Source organism: Callithrix jacchus, chromosome 9 (genome assembly GCF_049354715.1).
Source record: "Callithrix jacchus isolate 240 chromosome 9, calJac240_pri, whole genome shotgun sequence".
In the NCBI taxonomy this organism is placed as follows: Eukaryota; Metazoa; Chordata; class Mammalia; order Primates; family Cebidae; genus Callithrix; species Callithrix jacchus.
The window spans coordinates 54,757,657-54,780,846 of record NC_133510.1 but is presented as its reverse complement, the minus strand read 5'-3'; the positions used below and the strand labels follow the sequence as shown (position 1 = coordinate 54,780,846).

General features: G+C 43.1%; 1 protein-coding gene and 1 pseudogene across 1 annotated transcript in view; both read left to right on the top strand.

The window, feature by feature from the left end:
* Positions 1–387: 387 nt before the first annotated feature.
* The window catches only part of RASSF3 (Ras association domain family member 3), a 176,769-nt gene continuing 153,966 nt past the window's right edge, over positions 388–23,190 (top strand). Inside the window, exons 1-2 of the mRNA XM_078336126.1 lie at positions 388–494; positions 9,058–9,182. Coding sequence (XP_078192252.1) covers positions 428–494; positions 9,058–9,182 — 192 coding nt within the window. The 5' untranslated portion in view covers positions 388–427. The remainder of the gene's footprint in view (positions 495–9,057; positions 9,183–23,190) is intronic.
* On the top strand, positions 11,317–12,333 carry LOC100407587 (serine/threonine-protein kinase DCLK1 pseudogene; annotated as a pseudogene).

Here is a 23,190-nt window from a genome sequence, read left to right as displayed (position 1 = left end):
AGTAGCAACAACAAACTCAGTGAGATGAGAACTATTATTTTCCTCATTTTACAGAAGAAATGGAGGGACAGAGAGGTTAAATACATTGCCAAAGGTCACACAGCTCATCTAAAGTGTCTGGGTCCAGAGGCCTAACTACCTCCCCAGGTGTCTCCATTCAACACTATGGTCTCGGAGATACTCCCTCAGCCTCTTCTAACTTGACTTACAGACACAGGTGTGAACGTTTGACAGTCCCTGTGAGCAGGGTTGCTGAGCATGCTGATGGGCACTTGGAAAAGTACATGAAGCCAGGGAATGAAGAAAGGCCGAGGGCCTGCTCCCTGGTGGGCTCTGAGTCACGCAGGTCAGCTAGGCCTGGACGGCTCAGCCTGTCACCGTCAGCTGTCTCTCTGTGCTCTGCTGCACAACAGGGCCAAGCTCGGAGATGGGAACTGCGATTTATAAGCTCTCGGGCAAAATCAACTTTCAGGTGAAGAAAACTCACATACCTGGTAGGTTACTCTTGCTTTGGATGGTCTGAGGGCACCAGGGCTGCTGGGCAGAATCAGTCCCCTTGTTGGTTCAATTGTTTGTGCCTTTGATGTTACAGAAAGACCCGGCTGGATTTCAGGGCTAGGGATCAATGCTTCAGCCAGGCCTGCTATTTTGGTTTCTTGTCATCTGAGTTCGTTTATAAGCTATTTCACAAGTAAGCTTTATTTCTTGTAGACAAATGTGCTTTCAAATTTCGCATGAGTTAAACAAAGGATGGAGAAACAGGGCTCTGCAGCTTCTATTACAGGACAGCTCGGGAGGTTTCATTTTCCAACAGATGTAACCTTAACGCCAGCGTTATTTTGACCAGTTATAAATATCAAGGACATGTGTTTTGCAGTTCAGATTCTTCCTAAAAAGACTCAAGAACTTTCAGGATAAAGCCATGGCTCCCAGGTCTTTCTCAGGAAGCAACAGAAAATGCATACAGGCTTGCAGTCCTGGAAGGAGACTTGTGGGAGGTGCCCAGGTAACAGCAGAGCACCTATAAAATGCTTGGTAGAGCCTGGGGCTTCCTGTGGCTTCGGGACATGGGTAGATCTTTATTATTGACAAAATCTAAATAAAACTGTAGCAGGAATTAAATATCAAGGTGGGGCAACGTGGCTCACGCCTGTAATCTCAGCACTTTGGGAGGCTGAGGTGGGAGGATTACTTGAACCCTTGAGTTTGAGACCAGCCTGGGAAACATAGCAAGACCCCATCTTAAAAAAACATTGTTTGAATTAGCTGGGTGTGGTGATAGGCATCTGTAGTCTCAGCCACTTGGAAGGCTGAGGCAGGAAGATTGTTTGAGCCCAGGAGTTAAGACTGCAGTAAGCTACCATGGTTCCACTGTACAAGCAGCCTGGGCAACAGAGCAAAACTCTGTCTCCAAAAAAATAAAATAAAAGACAGCCTGGGCAACATAGGGAGACCCAATCTCTACAACAACAACAAACCCTAGCCAGGCATGGTGGCGTGCACTTAAGGTCCCAGCTACTAGGGAGGCTGAGGCAGGAAGATCGCTTGATCCCAGGAATTCGAGGCTGCAGTGAGCCATGATCGTGTCACTGCACTCTAGCCTGGGTGACAGACTGAGACCCTGTTTCAAAACTAAAATAAAATAATAAAAGAAAATAAATTAAATATTAAGTAAAAGAGGGGATTTCCCATTTTACTCTCACCAGTGGCTGATAAATGACCAACCCCAAGGCTAGTAAGGGCCTCTGCAAGGTTGGGAGTAGAAAGGAGGGAGCTCACAAGGAGGGGTGTATGTGTGTGTATGAGAAAAAGCGAGACTAGACAGAGAGAGACAGTGTCTGTTTTTAGGGTGGGAAGGGGTGGAATGGACTCAGAGAGGAATTCTACCTGATCTTAAGCCATGACCTGCCTGTTTCTTAGTGTGTGTGGTGAGATGCCTGCCTCACCCTAAACTGTGGAAAATGTCACCAGGTTATGTTGACATTCTATTAACTATGTTTGCCATGTGACCATCTTACTACCATTATCTAGAGGCTCTTACCAAACAAGTAAGTAGTTGGTATTTCTAGAATAGCTTGCCTGACAGTAAGGCACAGCATTACCATATTTCCTCATCTCTAAGGCACCATCTATTGTGACATACACCATCACTTTTTGTACCACTAAGAAAGGAAAGTGCTGTCAATTTCAGCATGTTGTGCCATTGATGATAAGATGTATGATCATTCCAGAGATATTTACATGTTAAAAAAAAGAGTACCTTTTAATATAGATGACATTCAGTTGATGGCAGTTCAAAGTTCCTTTTAGTCTTTCTATAAATCGGTGTTCCATGTAAGAGTATTTCATTCTATTAACTATGTTTATGGGCAAGCATTGTGGCTCATGCCAGGAGTGCAAGGCTGCAGTCATGCCACTGCACTCCAGCTTAGCTGATGAAGTGAGACTGTCTCTAAGAAAAACAAAACAAACAACATTTACAATAAGGGATAAATATCTCCCCTTTTTTTCTTGTTTGGAGACACGGTCTTGCTGTGTTGCCCAGGCTGGAGTGCAGTGATAAAACCACGGCTCACTACAGCCTCAAGTTCCCAGACTTGAGTGATCCTCCTGCCTCAGCCTCCCGAGTAGCTGAAACATGCCACCACACCAGCTAACATTTTGGTTTTTTTTAGTAGAGACAGGGTCCCTCCATGTTGCCCAGGCTTGTCTCAAACTCCTGGGCTCAAGCAATCCTCTCATCTTGACCTCCCAAAGTGCTGGGAATACAGGCATGAGCCACTATGCCTGGCCATGCATGTGTTTTGTTTTCACTTTTTTTTTTGAGATGGAGTTTCACTCTTGTTGCTGAGGCTGGAGTCCAATGACATCATCTCAGCTCACTGCAACCTCTGCCTCCTGGGTTCAAGGGATTCTCCTGCCTCAGCCTCCCAAGTAGTTGGATTACAAGCATGCACCAGTACACCCGGGTAATTTTGTATTTTTAGTCGAGACAGGATTTCTCCATGTTGGTCAGGCTGATCTCGAACTCCCAAGCTCAGGTAATCTGCCCGCCCAAAGTGCTGGGATTATAGGTGCGAGCCACCACGCCCCGCCTGTTTTCACTTTTTTAAAGTAGGCTTTTAATAGGAGAAAATAGTGGGCCTGATGTAGGCTAGACATTGTAGAGATAAAAATAACTATGATGGAGAAACAAAAATGCATCAGAAGAATAAATGTGGGCAGGGCGCGGTGGCTCACTCCTGTGATCCCAGCACTTTGGGAGGCTGAGGTGGGTGGATCACGAGGTCAAGAGATCGAGACCATCCTGGTCAACATGGTGAAACCCCGTCTCTACTAAAAATACAAAAATTAGCTGGGTAGTCCCAGCTACTCGGGAGGTTGAGGCAGGAGAATTGCTTGAACCCAGGAGGCGGAGGTTGCAGTGAGCCAAGAGCACGCTATTGCACTCCAGCCTGCGTAACAAGAGTGAAACTCCATCTCAAAAAAAAAAAAAAAAAGAAGAAGAAATGTTTTCTGAATTGCTGGTGAATTCCCTCTTAAAATACTGTTTACCAGCACACAGCTCTCTAATTCAATTTGTCTGTTGGGTTTATTACCACGCAGACACACATAAATAATAACATAATAACTTTATTCTGTTTCCCAAATAAGAAGGAAGAGCCTTGGGACTTAAAAAGACCAAATGGTGCATAGTCTTCAAAGGAGAAGCATATGGAATAAGGAATTGAAATGAATCATATATCCCATTCTATTTGAATTTAAATAAGGAGTTCTGTGGGATTTCAGTTCTAGTTCTATTTTGGGGTAGACAACAGAAGAGGAGCAGACAGGTGAGGGATTCAGTGCCCTTTTCCTTTCGATGTCACGTCTATGTTTTACTGAATAATAAAATACATTGCTGGTGGTCACATCTCTGTTCTTTGTAGGAAGGATCCAGTCCTATTACTCCACCCACTGCCTGGCAGAACGCAGTTAAACTTTTTGAAGAAATGGCCTACGCCTAAAAACGCACTCCCTTCCCTCTCATTTATTTCAAGGCGAGTTCTCTTTGCCCCTAGATTTCCTGACGGCCAGGTCATCTGTGCTGTGTTCCATGCTTGTCTACTTGACATCTCTACTGGCAAGTCACGTTACCGACCAATTGTTTTCTTGAAGCCATCTTGGATCTTGACTTCCTTCCCCCGCACTCTTGCCTGTTTCTCCCGATGTCTCTCTGACGTTTCCTTCTCAGTCCTCCACAATGCTCACCTTCCTCTAAGCACCTCTTCAGGATCAGCCTTCTCTCTTTGCCCTAGTTCTTACTAAAATAGAAATAGCTTCCACTTTTTGTGAACTCCAACTCTAGAACATTCTAGAACTTAACATGGTACATCGTTTAAGGCTCAGAAGAGGCCCCGCTATCCCCTCTGTCTCACAAAAGGTAAGTTGAGGTTCTGAGTAGGATAGTAATGGGGGAAAAGTCTCACAGCTAAAAAGAGGTAGAGACAGAATTCAAAGCCAGTCTGTTTGACCCACAAACTGTGCTCTTTCCAAAAATAGGTCACCCTCTCTCAGACTGCTCTCAGTCACACCCTTGACTTCCCATACAACTTAATAAGCTGAGTGACTCCCAATCTCCCAGCCCCATCTCAGCTCTCCCTCCTGAGACTCACGTTCCAACTTCTTGCTCAACATCTTTGCTCAGTTCCACTGACATCTGAAGCTCGAACTGCCCAGAACTCAATCTTTAATCCTTCCCATTTGTGTCTTTACCTTGAGAAAAGCAACCTGGAAGTTATCTTAGAGTCCTCCCTTCCCCTATCAAAATCCTGACAATACTAGCTGTCTTCATTTTGTAGGGCTGCCATAACAAAATACCACAGACAGGGTGGTTTAAACAACAGAAAATCATCTTCTCCTAGTTCTGGAGGCTGGAAATCCCAGATTAACATATCTACAGATTCGGTGTCTTCTGAGACCTCTCCTTTGGCTTGCAGATGGCCACCTTCTTGTTGTGTCCTCACGTGGCCTTCTCTTGGTCTTGGCCTGTGTGTTGTCTGTGTCCTAGTGTCCTCCTCTTTTTTTTTTTTTTTTTTGAGACAAGGTTACTCTGTCGCCCAGGCTGGAATACAGCGGCATAATCACAGTACACAGCAGCCTCAATATCCCAGGCTGAAGCAATCCTCCCACCTCAGCCTTCCAAATAGCTGGGACTACCGATGCATGACCTCACGCTAAGCATTTTTTTTTTTTTTTTTTTTGAGACGGAGTTTCACTGTTGTTAATAAGCTAATATTTTTTTATTTTTTGTAGAGATGGGATCTCTCCCTGTGTTTCCCAGGCTGATCTCAAACTCCTGGCCTCAAGCAATTCTCCCATGTCAGCTTCCCAAAGGGTTGGGATTGCAGTGGCCGGCCTTAGTCTCTTCTTCTTGTAAGAATACTAGTTGTATTGGATTAGGGCCCATCCACGTGACCTCATTTCATTTTAACTCCCTCTTTAAATGCCCTGTCGCTGGGCGCGGTGGCTCAAGCCTGTAATCCCAGGGAGGCCGAGGCGGGTGGATCATGAGGTCAAAAGATCGAGACCATCCTGGTCAACATGGTGAAAACCCGTCTCTACTAAAGATACAAAAAATTAGCTGGACATGGTGGCGCGTGCCTGTAATCCCAGCTACTTGGGAGAATTGCCTGAACCCAGGAGGTGGAGGTTGCGGTAAGCCGAGATCGCGCCATTGCACTCCAGCCTGGGTAAGAAGAGCAAAACTCTATCTCGGAAAAAAAAAAAAAAATGCCCTGTCTCCAAATACAGCCACATGATGATACACTGGTGGTTAGGACTTCAACATTGGAAATTTGGAGACATGCAACTCAGCCCATAATACTAGATTTTAGGCATCTTTCAAATTTGACTTTCCATCTTCATCCCTAATTGCCACCCTTTTAGTTGAGGACTATGCCACTTCTCACAATTATAATATTCTCACCATCATGACTATTATGCTTTATAAATAATATTGTTCTGATTAGAAAATAATTATATGAGCTCTGTAGAAAACACAAATACCCCCACAAAACATAAAATCTCTGTAATCTTAACCAAACATAATTGGAATTGATCATTGGCACATGTGCTTATCTTTTTTCTATGTATATATTTTTTAAAATTGGGACAGGGCACAGTGGCTCATGCCTGTAATCCCAGCACTTTGGGAGGCTGAGACAGGCAGAGCACTTGAAGTCAGGAATTTGAGACCAGCCTGACAAACATGGCAAAACCCAGTCTTTACTAAAAATACAAAAGTTAGTCGGGCGTGATGGTGGGTGCCTGTAATCCCAGCTAATTGGGAGGCTGAGGCAGGAGAATCGCTTGAACCCAGGAGGCGGAAGTTGCGGTGAGCCAAGATCGAGCCACTGCACTCCAGCCTGGACAACAAGAGCAAAACTCTGTCTCAAATAAATAAATAAATGAATAAAGTAAAATAAAGCCACCTGTCTCATTATGGGGGCCCCACCCTGATGGCCTTATCTAATCCTAATTTCTTCCCAAAAAGCCCTACCTTCAAATACCATCAACACATGAATTTGAGAATTAAGTTTCCAACACATGAAATTTTGGGGACACATTCAAACCATAGCAGAATCATAACACATCTTCTCTTTTATAATTTGATTGTTTCTATTAACAATTTCTTGCCTGGGTGCAGTGGCTTATACCTGTAGTCCCAGCACCTTAGGAGTCCCAGGGAGTGTATCACTTGAGCCCAGGAGTTCAAGACCTGCCTAGGCAACATGGTGAAACCCCGTCTCTACAAAAAATACAAAAATTGCCTGGCGCGGTGGCTCACGCCTGTAATCCCAGCACTTTGGGAAGCTGATGCGGGTGCATCATGAGGTCGACAGATCAAGACCATCCTGGTCAACATGATGAAACCCCATCTCTACTAAAAATACAAAAAAAAAAATTAGCTGGGCATAGTGGCGTGTGCCTGTAATCCCAGCTACTCAGGAGGCTGAGGCAGGAGAATTGCCTGAACCCAGGAGGCGGAGGTTGCAGAAAGCCAAGATCGTGCCATTGCACTCCAGCCTGGGTAAACAAGAGCGAAACTCCATCTCAAAAAAACAAAAAAACAAAACAAAAATTAGACAAGCATGGTAGCATATGCCTGTAGTCCCAGCTACTTAGGAGGCTGAGGTGGGAGGACTGCTTAAGCCCGGGTGGTTGAAGCTGCAGGTAGCTGTGAATGTCCACTGCACTCCAGCCTGGGCAATAGAATGAGACCCTGTCTCAAAAAAGAAAAAATTCCTCATACCATTAAATATTATTATTCTCCAACATCATTTATTGATCACTTCACAATATTCTATTGTACAGATAGACCAATCATAAACTTATTATTAAATCAGTTAATATAGTCTACCTGTATGGAATATTGTGGACATGTGGGTTTCAGGCAGTCCCATCACTCATACCCTATAGAGTGGTCTTTTTATCCCCGTGGCTTACATATATATCTTCAGAGAACTGAGCTCAGATTCACTCACTGACATTGCTTCTCTGCGTATTGCCTGTTTTATGTGAAGCTTAACCCTTAAAGTTTTAGAAACAATAAGATAGTTGGCAGACTGATGGCTTCATTTTAAGTAGTATCTGATATGAAGTTTACAGCTGAAGCCAATTGGAGTTCTTTCCTAGGAAGGCTCCTTAAGAATGTCATTATGTTAGACCTGTCTTGAGTGGGTTCCGTTACTAGACTCTTGATGAGAGAAATCTACTTGCTGGTGAATAAAATTGTGGCAGCTCTTAATTATGTGTTATAATGTGGCTAAGAGAAATGTTTTTAAAATATTTACTTTGGAAACAGTTTGGTAGTTCCTCAAAAAGTTAAACTTAGAATTACTATATGACTCAGCAATCCCACTCCAAGGTATATACCCAAGAAATGGAAAACATTATGTTCACACAAAAACCTGTCCATGAATGTTTGGCTATTATTTATAACAGCCAAAAAAAAAAAAAAAGTGCAGCAGTCTAAATGGCCATCGACAGATGAGAGAATAAACAAAGTGTGTGACATTGAGATAATGGACTATTATTCAGCCGTAAAAGGAAATGAAGGGCTGATATGTGCTACAACACATATGAATTTTGAATATTTGATAGGTGAAGCTGTACATGGTGTCTCATGCCTGTAATCTCAACACTTTGGGAGGCCAAGTTAGGAGGATCACTTGAGCCTAGAAGGTTGAGGCTGCAGTAAGCTATGATTGCACCACTGCATTTGGTGACAGGGTCTCACTGTCGCCCAGGCTGGAGTGCATTAGTTGAACACAGCTCACTTCAGCCCCGACCTCCTGGGCTCAAGCAATCCTCCCAACACAGCCTCCCAAGTAGCTAGGACTATAGGTGTGTGCTACCACGCCTGGCTAATTTTTGTATTTTTTTGTAGAGATGGGGTCTTGCCATGTTGCCCAGGCTGGAATTTTTTTTTTTTTTTCTAAGTAAGGCCAATGTGGTGGTTCATGCCTGTAATCCCAGAACTTCGGGATTACACATGGGAAGCTCTACCTCCCAGGTTCAGGTGATTCTCCTGCCTCAGCTTCCCAAGTAGCTAAGACCATAGGCATCCACCCCCATATCTGGCTGATTTTTGTATTTTTAACAGAGACAGGGTTTTGCCATGTTGCCCAGGCTGGTCTTGAATTCCTGGGCTCAATTGATCTGCTCACCTTGCCCTCCCAAAGTGCTGGGATTACAGGCATGAGCCACTGTGCTCAGCCAATGTTGTCTTAATTTAAAAATTACAAAAAGAAAAAAATATATTGTAGCTTAATCTCCTGTCTTTGTGAAAGATATTCCATGATACTGTGACTGAATTTCAGAGGAGGCCAAGATAGTCTAAGTTTAAATGGCTCTGCATTGTGAACAGATGGGCCCTACACAAACTCATTTTGATTACTCCAGGTTGGATGCTGGCTTTTTGAGTAGGGGAGGCAGTTACATTTTTCTCAGCCTGTCAGAAGAATAGAGAACAATGTAGATCTAACCGGGAACCTAATGTGCTTTCTCTTTCAGAGGGTAAATACATATGTCAGGCTCACTGCCAAGACCTGGTGCATCTGGATTATCCACAAAATGGGAAAGTATCAAGTTGCATGCTGACTTCTGAAGTAAGACATTCAAGCAAAAACAACAGTCAGGTAGGCACTACTGGTGCTTGTTGGCATCATGCATTTCCGTCAGTCCCATTACTCATACCCCATAGAACAGTCTTTTTATTCCATGGCTTACAAATGTATCTTCAGAGGATGGAACTCAGGTTCACTCATTGCCATTGCTTCTCTCCTTACCTCCTGTTGTATCTGAAGCTTAACCTTCAGATTATAATTTTTAAAACAATAAGATAGAGTATATCAGTTTTATCTAACGTATTTGTCATAAGATATGAGGCTTTCATCTGCTTGATTACTTGTCACATTCAGGATGCAATCTTGTTGACAGACATCTTCCTGCTGCAGAAAATAGGACATGAAATGTAAATGTGTGTGTCAATTGTTTTTTTGATCTGATAAAGAACCTGAGCGTGTAGGAGTTCCAGCCAAGTGGGCAACATGGTGAGACCCCCAGCTCTACAAAAAATAAAAATAAAAATAAATTAAGTGCGGTGGCATGCACCTGTGGTCCCAGCTACTCAGGAGGCTGAGGCAGGAGGATCACATAAGCCCCAGAGATGGAAGCCATCCTGGCTAACATGGTAAAACCCCGTCTCTACTAAAAATACAAAAAATTAACCAGGCATAGTGGCACATGCCTATAGTCTCAGCTACTCAGGAGGCTGAGGCAGGAGAATTGCTTGAACCTGGCAGGCAGAGGTTGCAGTGAGCCTAGATCCCACCACTGCACTCCAGCCTGGGCAACAGAATGAGACTCCATCTCAAAAAAAAAAAAAAAAAAAGACAAAAAAGGTAGGCTATTTTCTTTTGGCCAAGCATAGTGACTCATGCCTGTAATCCCAACACTTTGGGAGGCTGAAGTGGGTGGATTACTTAAGGCCAGGGGTTCGAGACCAGCCTGGGCAACATGGCAAAACCTCTTCTCTTCAAAAAATACAAAACTTAGTGGGGCATGGTTGTATGCACCGGTCCCAACTACTTGGGAGGCTGCGCTGGCAGGATCACTTGAGAGGGCAAGGTTAAGGCTGCAGTGAGCTGTGATCACACTACTGCACTTCAGCCTGGGCAACACAGTGAGACCCTGTCTCAAAAAAAAAATGTAGGCTATCTATTCAAAGGCTTGGGGGCACTTGCATTAAATTATCTGAGCATCTTGTCAGCTTCTGGGAGCTCACTGGCATGTCTGGATAGAATTACCGAAATTGGCAGCCGTATTAATCCTTCCTGCAAATGTGAATGAAACTGTTTTTCAGTTTGGGCCAAGAGGCTGATTCTCCACTGCCCCCTGACCAATGCTGAGTACAAAAGAGCAAATACATGGTTTTGCCACTTGTGTTTCCCTAACAAAGTTAACTCTTGATCAGAACAGTAATCGCTGTTTGGAAGAGTTTGTTCAGCGTGTGTGGTTCACATATGCTAAATTCCCATTCAACTAAATTACACTTGGCAGGGACACAGGAAGCTAATGGGGAATCTGCAGAGGGCATGAATAATAGCTTTTCTGGCAGACTGATGGCTTCATTTTAAGTAGTATCTGATGTGAAGTTTACAACTGAAGCTGATTGGAGTTTCTGCAAAGTTGTACCAGCCTCAAAATTAACTTGAGAAAATGCCTCCATGTGAGGAAGAAAAGCTTGGAGTGGGGGATGCAGCATGTAATTTAATAGGATAACTTTGGAGAGGGCAGCCAGGATAATAGAGGTATTATGAGAAGCTCCAAGGAGAACAAATATACACTTGTTTGGCTTGGAAAAAAAGTGTAGAGTTCAAGTGTAAGGCTTAAACAAATGCTTTGCCAAGTTTCTCAAAAGGTACCTGAACTACTGATAATTGAGTAACTCATATTATTTTCTTATAATGATTTTGAAAAAGCAATCCTAAGCTCTCTGATGTGGCTCTAAAAATTTAGAAAATGATAAAGTATTTTGATACTTTTTTTTAAGTTCAATTCTTATAAAATAATAGAATTTAAGATACAGACATTGATGTCTTGGGGAGCTCCAGATTTGGTTTGATAGACAGGATTATACAGATCATGTGAAAGAAGGTGTCCCAACAGGCTGAGCATAAAATTATTCTAGATTAAAAAAACTCATCCAACCGTTTCCCATTTCCTCGGGTGCTTGGCTTAGTGCTGAGAAGGGATTCTGCCCTTGCTATTGTCAGGTGCAACACTAAGACTGTGTCCATGTTAGAACTCATAGAAGTTAATGGAACCCCTGGTAGTCAGCTCTCTAGTCCGCGCTCAGGCAAGTCACCAAGCCCATCACCCACCAGCCCAGGAAGCCTGCAGAAGCAGAGGAGCTCTCCGCATGGCGGCTCCTCTACTTCACTTGCATCCACCAAAGTCTGCAGCTCGATGGATGAGAACAACGGCCCTGGAGAAGAAGTGTCGGAGGAAGGCTTCCAGATTCCAGCTACAATCACAGAACGATATAAAGTCGGATGAACAATAGGGGATGGAAATTTTGCTGTTGTCAAGAAGTGTGTAGAAAGATCAACTGCTAGAGAGTATGCTCTGAAAATTATCAAGAAAAGCAAATGTTGAGGCAAAGATCACATGATCCAGAATGATCTATTTTAAGAAAAGTGAAACATCCCAACATCGTTCTTCTGATTGAGGAGATGGATGTGCCAACTGAACTGTACCTTGTCCTGGAATTAGTAAAGGGGAGAGAACTTTTTGATGCCATTACTTCCACTAATAAATACACCAAGAGAGATGCCGGTGGGATGCTGCACAACCTAGCCAGTGCCATCAAATACCTGCATAGCCTGAACTTGTCCACCGGGATATCAAGCCAGAGAACCTGCTGGTGTATGAGCACCAAGATGGCAGCAAATCACTGAAACTGGGTGACTTTGGACTGGCCACAATTGTAGACGGCCCCCTGTACACAGCCTGTGGCACCCCAACCTATGTGGTTCCAGAAATCATTGCAGAGACTGGATATGCCTCAAGGTGGACATCTGGGCAGCTGGTGTAATCACTTACATCCTGCTGTGTGGTTTCCCCCCATTCAGTGGAAGTGGTGATGACCAGGAGGTGCTTTTTGATCAGATTTTGATGGGGCAAGTGGACTTTCCTTCTCCATATTGGGATACTGTTTCCGATTCTGCAAAGGAGCTCATTACCATGATGCTGTTGGTTGATGTAGATCAGCCCTTAGTATTTTAGTGTCCTTCATTCCTCTCTTTTTTCGGTATCAATTGTTTATATGTATTTCTCCATAAAACTGGAAGTCAGTATTTGGATAGATACATAGATATGTCCTCAGCGTTCCTTACAATGTGACCATGTTCCTTGTCACATTATATTCTCTGAAAACATGAGATCTAAGGTGTAATATTTATACTTCATATTTGATTCAACAATTCTTCTTATCTTTTTAAATTTTTTAATTGTATTTTATTTATCTATTTTGAGACAGGGTCTTGCTCTGTTGCCCAGGCTGGAGTGCAGTGGTGGGATCAGAGCTTACTGTAGTCTTTACCTCCTGGGCTCAAGGGATCTTCAGCCTCCTGAGTAACTGAACCACAGGCAGGGACCATCACGCCCAGCTAGTTTATTTTATTTTTATATTTTTTAGAGATGGAGGTCTCACCGTGTTGGTCAGGCTGGTCTCAAACTCCTGGGCTCAAGCTATACTCCTGCCTTGGCCTCCCAAAGTGCCAGGAGCCACAGCACTTGGCCAACAATTTTACTTCTTTTGGTGCTGTTTCTTACTGTTGAAAATGAAGCTACAACAACTTTGTATGAAAATCTTTTCCGTCCAGGCATGGTTGTTGATGCCTGTAATCCCAGCACTTTGGGAAGCTGAGGTGGGTGGATCACCTGAGGTCAGGAGTTTGAGACCAGCCTGACCAACATGGCGAAACCCCGTCTCTACTAAAAATACAAAATTAGCCAGGCGTGGTGGCAAGTCTGTAATCCCAGCTACTCAGGAGGTTAAGGCAGGAGAATCACTTGAACCCAGGAGGCGGAGGTTGCGGTGAGCCAAGATCGTGCCATTGCACTCCAGCCTGGGCGACAAGAGTAAAACTGTCCGAAAAAAAAAAAAAATTTCCCTATATTTCTTCTTGTTTCCTTAATACAAATTAGGGGAGGATTTATCAGTCAAGAGCGTTAATAGCCCTGGATGCGTTTTGAATGCTTTGAATGAAGTGACCCCCCAAGCAGACTTTGTGTGAGCAACATGACTGTTTATTCACCTGGGTACAGGTGGGCTAAGACTGAAAAGATGTTAGCAAAGGGCAGTGGGATAGGAGTTGGTTTTATAGGTTTGGGTTGGGCAGTGGAAAGTTACAGAGTAAGGTCAGTTACAGTGGTGGGGGTAGGGGCAAGGAGTATACATTACTGTAAGTTCAGTTACAATGGCGGGTGGGATACGAGTAGTTAAGATGGTAGGGTGGGGTGAGGGGATTGTCCAGGGAAGCTCCACTGGGCCATTAGGTACAATGGTGAGTGGGGGAATGCAGTAGGGGGGCGTGGGGGGAGACGATCAGCAGAGGCAGGCAGGACTTCAGACTTTCAGGCTCCAGGCTTGCATATGGAGACCTGACAGATGCTTACTGCCAAACTCTTTAACAGTTTGTACCAGTTTACACCCTTGCCAGCAGTTCACAAGCAAGCTTACCTCACTATAGAAATTCACCCATAGTCTCTTGAGTAATGTATTCCATCTAACATCTTTAAATTTTAAAGCCATTTTAAAATTCCATTGGAAAGGGCTTAGTGTCTTAAGGTTTGATGGGCAGGGTGAGGGAATGATTAAGTGGTTTTGTCGGTTCCAATTTTCAAATTGTAATTAATGAAGTTAAGACTCAGAGGTTAGTAATTTTTGTGAGCCCTCGATCTGATCTTTCCAGAGGGTGTGGACTTCACAATCTATTGTCCTCAAGGCCCTGAGAATGAATCCTTTCCCAAGTGAGAAAAGAAATGGAAGGTCTGAGTGAACTCCCAGAAAAGGGAGGCAGGATAGCCCAGCAACACTTGAATGTCTAATTGGGGTAAGAGGGGGGACATAGGGTAAAGGTGACAGAAGAGACATCAGAAATAAGGAAAACAGCCCTAATATCAAAATCCCTGGGGGATTTGACTAAATGTGGGGAGACAGACCATTCTGCCAGTTCTAGATCCTACAGAAGGCCTGGTGCAGTGGCTCTGACCTGTAATCCCAACACTCTGGGAGGATCACTTAAACCCAGAAATTTGAGAACTGCCTGGGCAATAGCAAGACCCTGTCTCTAAAAAATATTTTTTTAATTTTGAAAGCTAATTAAAAGGTCCGCCAGGCACGGTGGCTCACACCTGTAATCCTAGCAATTTGTGAGGCTGAGGTGGGCAGATCACAAGGTCAAGCAATCGAGACCATGCTGGCCAATATGGTGAAACCTCGTCTCTACTAAAAATACAAAAATTAGCTGGGTATGGTGGCGCACACCTGTAGTCCCAGCTACTTGGGAGTCTGAAGCAGGAGAATTGCTTGAATCTGGGAGGCAGAGGTTGCAGTGAGCCAAGATCGTGCAACGGTTTGGTACTCCATCCTGGCAATCCTGGCAACAGAGCAAGACATCGTCTCAAAAAAAAAAAAAAATCCTAGAGGCCCAAAAATCATTCTTAAAGTCATTGTGCACTTTGCTTCCTTTGCTGTATGTTGTTTACTTCATAACTGATTTAGCACTTTACACACTCAGATGTTTAGTTATCGCAGCAATTACTAGATTCAATGACATAAAGTTGCCATTTCTGTCAATAAAGGTTCAATACCAGCTAATCTTATACAGTTCAACTTCACATCTGGGGAATTAATTGTTTTTAATCATTAGGAGTCAATGTTCAAACTTTCTGATGAAGACACCTGCAGCAAGGCCCGGTAAGCAGAGGTAGGTAGGATACAGTAGCTGGTTGTGTTTGTGACAGCAAAGCCACTAGAGGGAGCTCTAGCACTGACTCTTAGTGTTTTTGAGCACTCCCTGCACTGTCCCAAGGTTTAGACATCATCATATCGATATCATTTATTGTTAACATACATTAAGCTTCTTTGTGTCTGTCAGATATTCTTTCATTTCATGCTTACCACAAGTCTATCAAGATATTATTATTCCCACTTTTACTGATGAGGGAGGAGATTAAGGTTTGCCGAAGTTAATAGATTTTACAAAAGAAGAAATAACGCAGATAATTTATCTACAGTCTCGGCCCCCTCTTCCCAACTCCATTAAAGTTCTTCCTGCCCTCTTTTTTCTCTTTTCCTACTGAGAATCCAGAGGAGATAAATCCTTGCTTTAAAAGTGAGGAAAGAAAGAAAGAAGAATGAATTGTATTCTGTGTACATTTTTCCTCAAAATATTTAAGATGTAAGGGAAAAACAGAAAGGGAAAGGAATCAAGAGGAGAGGGGGAAAGAAGGGGAGACGAGAAGAGAGAGAAGAGGAGAGAAGAAGAAAGGAGGGGGAGGAGAGGGGACAGGAAAGAAAAGAGAAGAAAAGAAAAGAAAAAAGAAATAGCCAGGCATGATGCCTCATGCCTGTAATCCCAGCACTGTGGGAGGCCAAGGTGGTGGATCACCTGAGGTCAGGAGTTCAAGACCAGCCTGGCCGACATAACAAAACCCCATCTCCACTAAAAATACAAAAATTTTCGGGCCGGGCACAGTGGCTCACACCTATAATCCCAGCACTTTGGGAGGCCGAGGCGGGTGGATCATGAGGTCAAGAGATTGAGACCATCCTGGTCAACAAGGTGAAACCCTGTCTCTACCAAAAATACAAAAATTAGCTGGGCACGGTGGTGCATGCCTGTAGTCCCAGCTACTTGGGAGGCTGAGGCAGGAAAATTGCTTGAACCCAGAATACGGAGGTTGCGGTGAGCTGAGATCGTGCCATTGCACTCCAGCCTGGGTAACAAGAGCGAAACTCCATCTCAAAAAAAAAAATTTTCCAGGTGTGGTAGTGCACACCTGTAATCCAAGCTACTCAGGAGGCTGAGTAGGAGAATCGCTTGAACTCAGGAGGCTGAGGCAGGAGAATCGCTTGAACCCAGGAGGCGGAGGTTGCAGTGAGCCAAGATTGTGGCACTGCACTCCAGTCTGGGCAACAGAGCAAGACTCCATCACCAAAACAAAAAAGAAAAGAAAACAAAAAGGAGGCTGGGCATGGTGATGGGTGCCTGTAATACTAGCTACTTGGGAGGCTAAGGTGAGAGAATTGCTTGAGCCCAGGAGGAGGAGGTTGCAGTGAACCGGGTTCTCAGCACTGCAATCCAGCCTGGGCGAGGAAGGGAGACTCCACCTCCAATAAATAAATAAATGAGAAAGAGCTGATGCTCATGTCCATAAAGTCCAAAAATGTTCTGATCTTGCCTGCTCATTGTTAAGGGAATACTTCATCCTGAAACACCCCACCTGCCCCCACACATTTCTTAGGCTACTGTTTCTATGACTCCTTTTCCCTCCTCAAGCTTGCCCTAGATGGTTATTTGATCTCAGTTTCACCCTTACTCAAATTCAGAAGTGGAGGCAGAGACCAGAGAAAGATGTTAGGAATCTCCATAACTCGTGAAGATGGTCACTAGACTTACTTTTATAGCAGTTTATAGTACGAGTCATGTGCAAAGTACCTATGCACAGATTAAGAGCAAGGAGGCTCAAGGCATACAGCCACACATTTAGACTTGGTTAAGGCACTTAACCTCATCCATAAAATTATAGAATAGGCGGGCACTTTAACATACAAAATGTATGTAATAGGCTCACTCCGGTAATCCCAGCACTTTGGGAGGCCAAGGCAAGTGGATCACTCGAGCCCAGGAGTTTGAGACCAGCCTGGGCAACATGCTGAAACCCCAGCTCTACAAAATATGCCAAACATTAGGTGGGCATGGGGATGTGTGCCTGTAGTCCCAGCTACTCAGGAGGCTGAGGTGGGAGGATCACTTGAACCTGGGAGGTCGAGGCCACAGTGAGCCATGATCATGCTGCTGCATTCCAATCTGGGAGACAGAGTAAGATCCTGTCTCAAAAAAAGAAAAAAAATGTATGTAGTAAATGTAATAATGTCTATTTCATAGCATTGCTGTGGAGATTTAATTAGACAATGCATAGAAAAGTACTTAGCCCGGTGTTTGGCAGGCAATTTCAATTGATATTAACTAATACATATATTTTTAATACAATAATCATATTTGTCCGTTGCTATACTAGGTCCGTTTAGCATGGAACTTGGCATAGACACATGCTTTGTAAGCGCGTTTGTGGTTAACAGGAGGCTTGAATTAAACAGAGGCTAAGTAACTTGCCAAAGGTCCACAGCTTGTTTTACAACTATGAAATGTTTTCCAAAATATTTTCAGTTTTTCTGTGAGACTGAGAGATATTATCTTCAAATAGATTATGAGATGTGCCCAGCAACGTCCACCCGCCTTACACAAGAGTGATTGGCCTCGCAGCAGCCATCACAAAACCCTTGGTGTTGGTCAGTCCAAGAACACAAACAACGCGGACCCTAAATTTAGGGGGCCTTAGAATCGGTTTCATTTCAATATTGTAATGTGACTCTGAGCAAGCAGCGACATTTTCTTTATGTTTTGTTTTTTAAAGGATAGGTGAAAATTTACTTTGGGGAGCCAGGGCACTTGGCTAGAAAGGGAAGGAGGAAAGAGAGAAAGGAAAAGGGGAGAAAGCAAGCTGAGACCTGAGATCCACAAGACCTTCGGGAAGAGATTTGAACCCTGGGTTCCACTGTCCTTATTTTCTATTTCCTTTTTTTTAATTTAATTTTTAATTTTAGTTTTGGGGTACATGTGCAGGTGTGCAGGTTTGTTACATGGGTAAATGTGTGCCATGGTGGTTTGTTGCACCAATCAACCCATCACCTAGGCACTAAGCCCAGCATGCACTAGCTATGGGCTCTCCCTCCTCCTACCCGACCCCCTGAGATCCCCCAGTGTGTTGTTCTCCTCCCTGTGTCCATGTGTTCTCACTTTCAGCTTCCACTTATAAGTGAGAACATGCGGTATTTGGTTTTCTGTTCCTGAGTTAGTTTGCTGAGGAAAATGACTTCAGCTCCATCCATGTCCCTGCAAAAGACATGATCTCATTCCTTTTTATGACTGCATAGTATTCCATTCCATAGCATGTATGTACCACATTTTCTTTATCCAGTCTATTGTTGATGGGCATTTGGGTCAATTCCATCCTTCTTTTCTATTTTTTTTTTTTTTTTTTTTGAGATGGAGTTTCACTCTTGTTGCCCAGGCTGGAGTATAGTGGTGTGACCTCTGCTCACTGAAACCTCCACCTCCCACCACCTGAGGCGATTCTCCTGCCTCAGCCTCCCAAGTAGCTGGGATTATAGGGATCTGCCAACATGCCTGGCTTATTTTTATATTTTTAGTAGAGACAGGGTTTCACCATGTTGGCCAGGCTGGTCTCAAACTCCTGACCTCAGGTGATCCACCTGCCTCAGCCTCCCAAAGTGCTGGGATTACAGGTATGAGCCACTGCACCCAGCCAATTCCATACTTATTTTCAAAAGTAGCCACGTGGGGCTGGGCACAGTGGCTCACGCCTGTAATCCCAGCACTTTGGGAGGCCCAGGCAGGTGAATCACTTGAGGTCACGAGTTCAAGACAAGCCTGGCCAACATGGCAAAACCCTGTCTCAAGTAAAAATACAAAAATTAGCCAGATGTGATGGCACATGCCTGACTTCTTAACTACCTGAGAGGCTGAGGCAGGAGAATCACTTGAACTCGGGAGACAGAGGTTGCAGTAAGCCAGGATAGCGCCACTGCACTCCAGCCTGGGTGACAGAACGAGACTCTGTCTCAAAAAAAGAGAAAAAAAAGGTAGCCAATTGATTCCACTTCCAAAGGCCTGTGAATCTATAAACATTTTCAGTATCACATGATATTTTGTATGCTCCGTACTAACTTCAGAGGTCTGAAATTTGTTAGCTTTTTCTTTTCAGTAGCTTTGTTAATATCATTATATTATACTAGGTTCAGTTTAAATAGGAAGCAAACAGCTAAGTGCAGAACTACTGACCAGTGAGGGTGGACCAGGGGATTAAATATTCCTGACATTGACCCAGGGAGAGTTGAAAGTTTACCAATTGTGGTACTGGTAAACTACTCCAAAGAACTTTGGAAGTGTTATTAAGAATTACAATAAGAGCCAGACATGGTGGTTCACCCCTGTAATCCCAGTACTTTGGGAGGCTGAGGCAGGTGAATCACAAGGCCAGGAGATCGAGACCATCCTGGCTAACATGGTGAAACCCCATCTCTACTAAAAAATACAAAAAATTATCCGGGTTTGGTGGCATGTATCTGTAGTTCCAGCTACTCGGGAGGCTAAGGCAGGAGATTCGCTTGAACTTGGGAGGCGGAGGTTGCAGTGAGCCAAGATCACATCACTGTACTCTAGCCTGGGCGACAGAAAAAGACTCCATCTCAAACAAAAAAACCAACAAACAAACGAAAAAAGAATTACAGTAAGATAGATGCTTCAGGATAATATATCCTTTGTAAAGAGAAGCATGCCATTTGGGGTCAAAAAACATTTGATGCCCTGTCCCAGGTCACCAAATCTCAGAAGGAGATGAGACCCTGGATGTCAGGCAAGTTGACTTCCTCTCTTATTAGGCCTACAGTCCAAAAGATGAATATCCAGCCTCTACGTAAGCATTTCTGCAGAAGGGAAGCTTCTTGATTTAAGAAGTTGTCTGGGCTGGGTGCAGTGGCTCACCCCTGTAATCCCCACACTTTGGGAGGTAGAGATAGGTGGATCACTTGAGCCCTGGAGTTCAAGACCAACTTGGCCAACATGGCAAAAACCTGTCTCTACAAGAAATACAAAAATCAGCCAGGCATGGTGACATGTGCCAGTAATCTTAGCTACTCGGGATGCTGAGCCTGGGAGGCCAAGGCTGAAGTGAGGTGTGATTATACTACTGCACTCCAGCCTCAGTGACAGAGTGAGATCCTGTCTCAAAAAAAAAAAAAAATTGTCTGGGACATGGTTAGGACTATGCACTTTTTGATACCGAATACATTTATGTCTCCCTATAGTTTTAGCGCATTGGCCCAGTTTCTGATTTGAAGAACAAAATAGAATACATTCTTCTCTTTTCAGACCTGTGACTATCTTGCTCTTCTCTGGGTCACAGTTCCTCTTCAAATGTGATGAAAACAAAGATTCAGGGTCAGTGCCGTCGAAATTTAGATGAGCACTGGGCTTAGCAAATGCATAGATTAATCCTGACAAGAGCAAATTTAGTAGATTGAAATGTGTTTTAAATAGAATAGACAATTCTTTCAAGGAACTTTGCTCCCAAGGAGAGCTAGATATGAGATGACAGTGATCCCAACTCTCATGGCAGTTACAGTATGTTTGAAATGATTTCTGTACATTTTTTACTTGTTTGTTGTCTATCTCTCCCACTAGGTCATAAGCTCGGGCAGCAGGGCTTAGCCTCCTTCACCATTGTATTCTCAGTCCCTGGCACATAGTGGAGGCTCAATTAATATTTATTGGATAAATGATTAAAAATTTTTAAATTATACTTTTAAGTTCTAAGGTACATGTGCAGAACATGCAGGCCTGTTACACAGGTATACATATGCCATGGTGTTTTGCTGCATCCATCCCCCCATCATCTACGTTAGGTATTTCTTTTAATGTTATCCATCCCCCCACCCCCTGCTAACCCTCCCTTAGCCCTTCACCCCCTAACAGGCCCCAGTGTGTGATGTTCCTCTCCCTGTGTCCATGTGTTCTCATTGTTCAACACCCACTTATGAGTGAGAATATGCAGTGTTGATTAATAGTCCTTTGGGTATATATCCAGTAATGGGATTGCTGGGTCAAATGGTATTTCTAGTTCTAGATCCCTGAGGAATTACTACACTGTCTTCCACAATGGTTGAACTAATTTACGCTCCCACTAACAGTGTAAAAGTGTTCCTGTTTCTCCACATCCTCTCTAGCATCTGTTGTCTCCTGATTTTTTAATGGTCACCATTCTAACTGGCGTGAGATGGTATCTCAATGTGGTTTTGATTTGCATTTCACTAATGAGAAGTGATAATGAGCTTTTTTTCATATGTTTGTTGGCTGCATAAATATCTTCCTTATTAAATAAGGAAGCCTTTCCCCATTACTTGTTTTTGTCAGGTGTGTCAAAGATCAGATGGTTGTAGATAGATGTGTCTTGTTACTTCTGAGACCTCTGTTCTGTTCCATTGGTCTATATCTCTGTTTTGGTACCAGTACCATGCTGTTTTGATTACTGTAGCCTTGTAGAATAGTTTGAAGTCAGGTAGCATGATGCCTCCAGCTTTGTTATTTTGTTGTTGTTGTTGTTGTTTGTTTGCTTAGGTTTGTTTTGACTATGTGAGCTCTCTTTTGGTTCCATATGAAGTTTAAGGTGTTTTTTTCTAATTCTGTGAAGAAAGTCAATGGTAGCTTGAATGGGGATAGCATTGAATCTATAAATTCAGTATAGCCATTTTCACAATATTGATTCTACCTAACCATGAGTATGGAATGTTTTTCCATCTGTTTGTGTCCTCTCTTATTTCCTTGAGCACTAGATTATAGTTCTCCTTGAAGAGGTTGTTCACATCCCTTGTTAGTTGTATTCCTAGATATTTTATTCTCTTTTTAGCAATTGCAAATGGGAGTTCACTCATGATTTGGCTCTGTATTTGTCTGTTATTAGCATATAGGAATGCTTGTGATTTTTGGACATTGATTTTGTATCCTGAGACTTTGCTGAAGTTGCTTATCAGCTTAAGTAGACTTTGGGCTGAGATGATGGGGTCTTGTAAATATACAATCATGTCATCTGTAAGTAGAGACAATTTGACTTCCTTTTGTCCTAATCGAATACCCTTTATTTCTTCTTGCCTGATTGCCAGCATTTTATTGAAGATTTTCACATCAATGTTCATCATGGATATTGGCCTGAAATTTTCTTTTTTAGTTGTGTGTCTGCCAGGTTTTAGCATCAGGATGATGTTGGTCTCATAAAATGAGTTAGGGAGGAGTCCCTCTTTTTGTATTGTTTGGAATAGTTTCAGAAGGAATGGTACCAGGTACCTCTTTGTATCTCTAGTAGAATTAAGCTGTGAACCCGTCTGGTCCTGGACTTTTTTTGGTTGGTAGGCTATTAATTGCTTCCTCAACTTCAGACCTTGTTATTGGTCTATTCAGTTATTCAACTTCTTCCTGGTTTAGTCTTGCAAGGGTGTAAGTGTCTAGGAATTTATTCATTTCTTCCAGATGTACTGGTTTATGTGTGTAGAGGTGTTTGTAGTAATCTCTGATGGTAGTTTGTATTTCTGTGGAATTGGTGGTGGTGTTGACATCCCCTTTATCATTTTTTATTGCATCTATTCAATTATTCTCTCTCTTCTTTTTTATTAGTCTGGCTAATGGTCTATCTATTTTTTGATCTTTTAAAAAAAAACCATCTCCTAGATTTATTGATTTCTTAAATACTTTTGTGTCTCTGTCTCCTTTAGTTATGCTCTGATCTTAGTTATTTCTTGTCTTCTGCTAGCTTTTGAATTTGTTTGATATTGCTCCTCTAGTTAGTTCTTATAATCGTGATGTTAGGATGTCAATTTTGATCTTTCCTTGCTTCTCATGTGGGCATTTAGTGCTATAAATTTTCCTCTAGACACTGCTTTAAATGAGTCCCAGAGATTCTGGTACATTGTGTTTTTGTTCTTATTGTTTTTGAAGAACATCTTTATTTCTGTCTTCATTTCATTTCATTATTTTTCCAGTAGTCATTCAGGAGCAGGTTGTTGAGTTTCCATGTAGTTGTGTGGTTTGGAGTGAGTTTCTTAATCCTGAGTTCTAATTTGATTGCACTGAGAGACTGGTTGTTATGATATCTGTTATTTTGCACTTGCTGAGGAGAGATTTACTTCCAATTATGTGGTCAGTTTAAGAGTAAGTGTGAAGTGGTGCTGAGAAGAATGCATATTCTGTGGATTTGGGGTGGAGAGTTCTGTAGATGTCT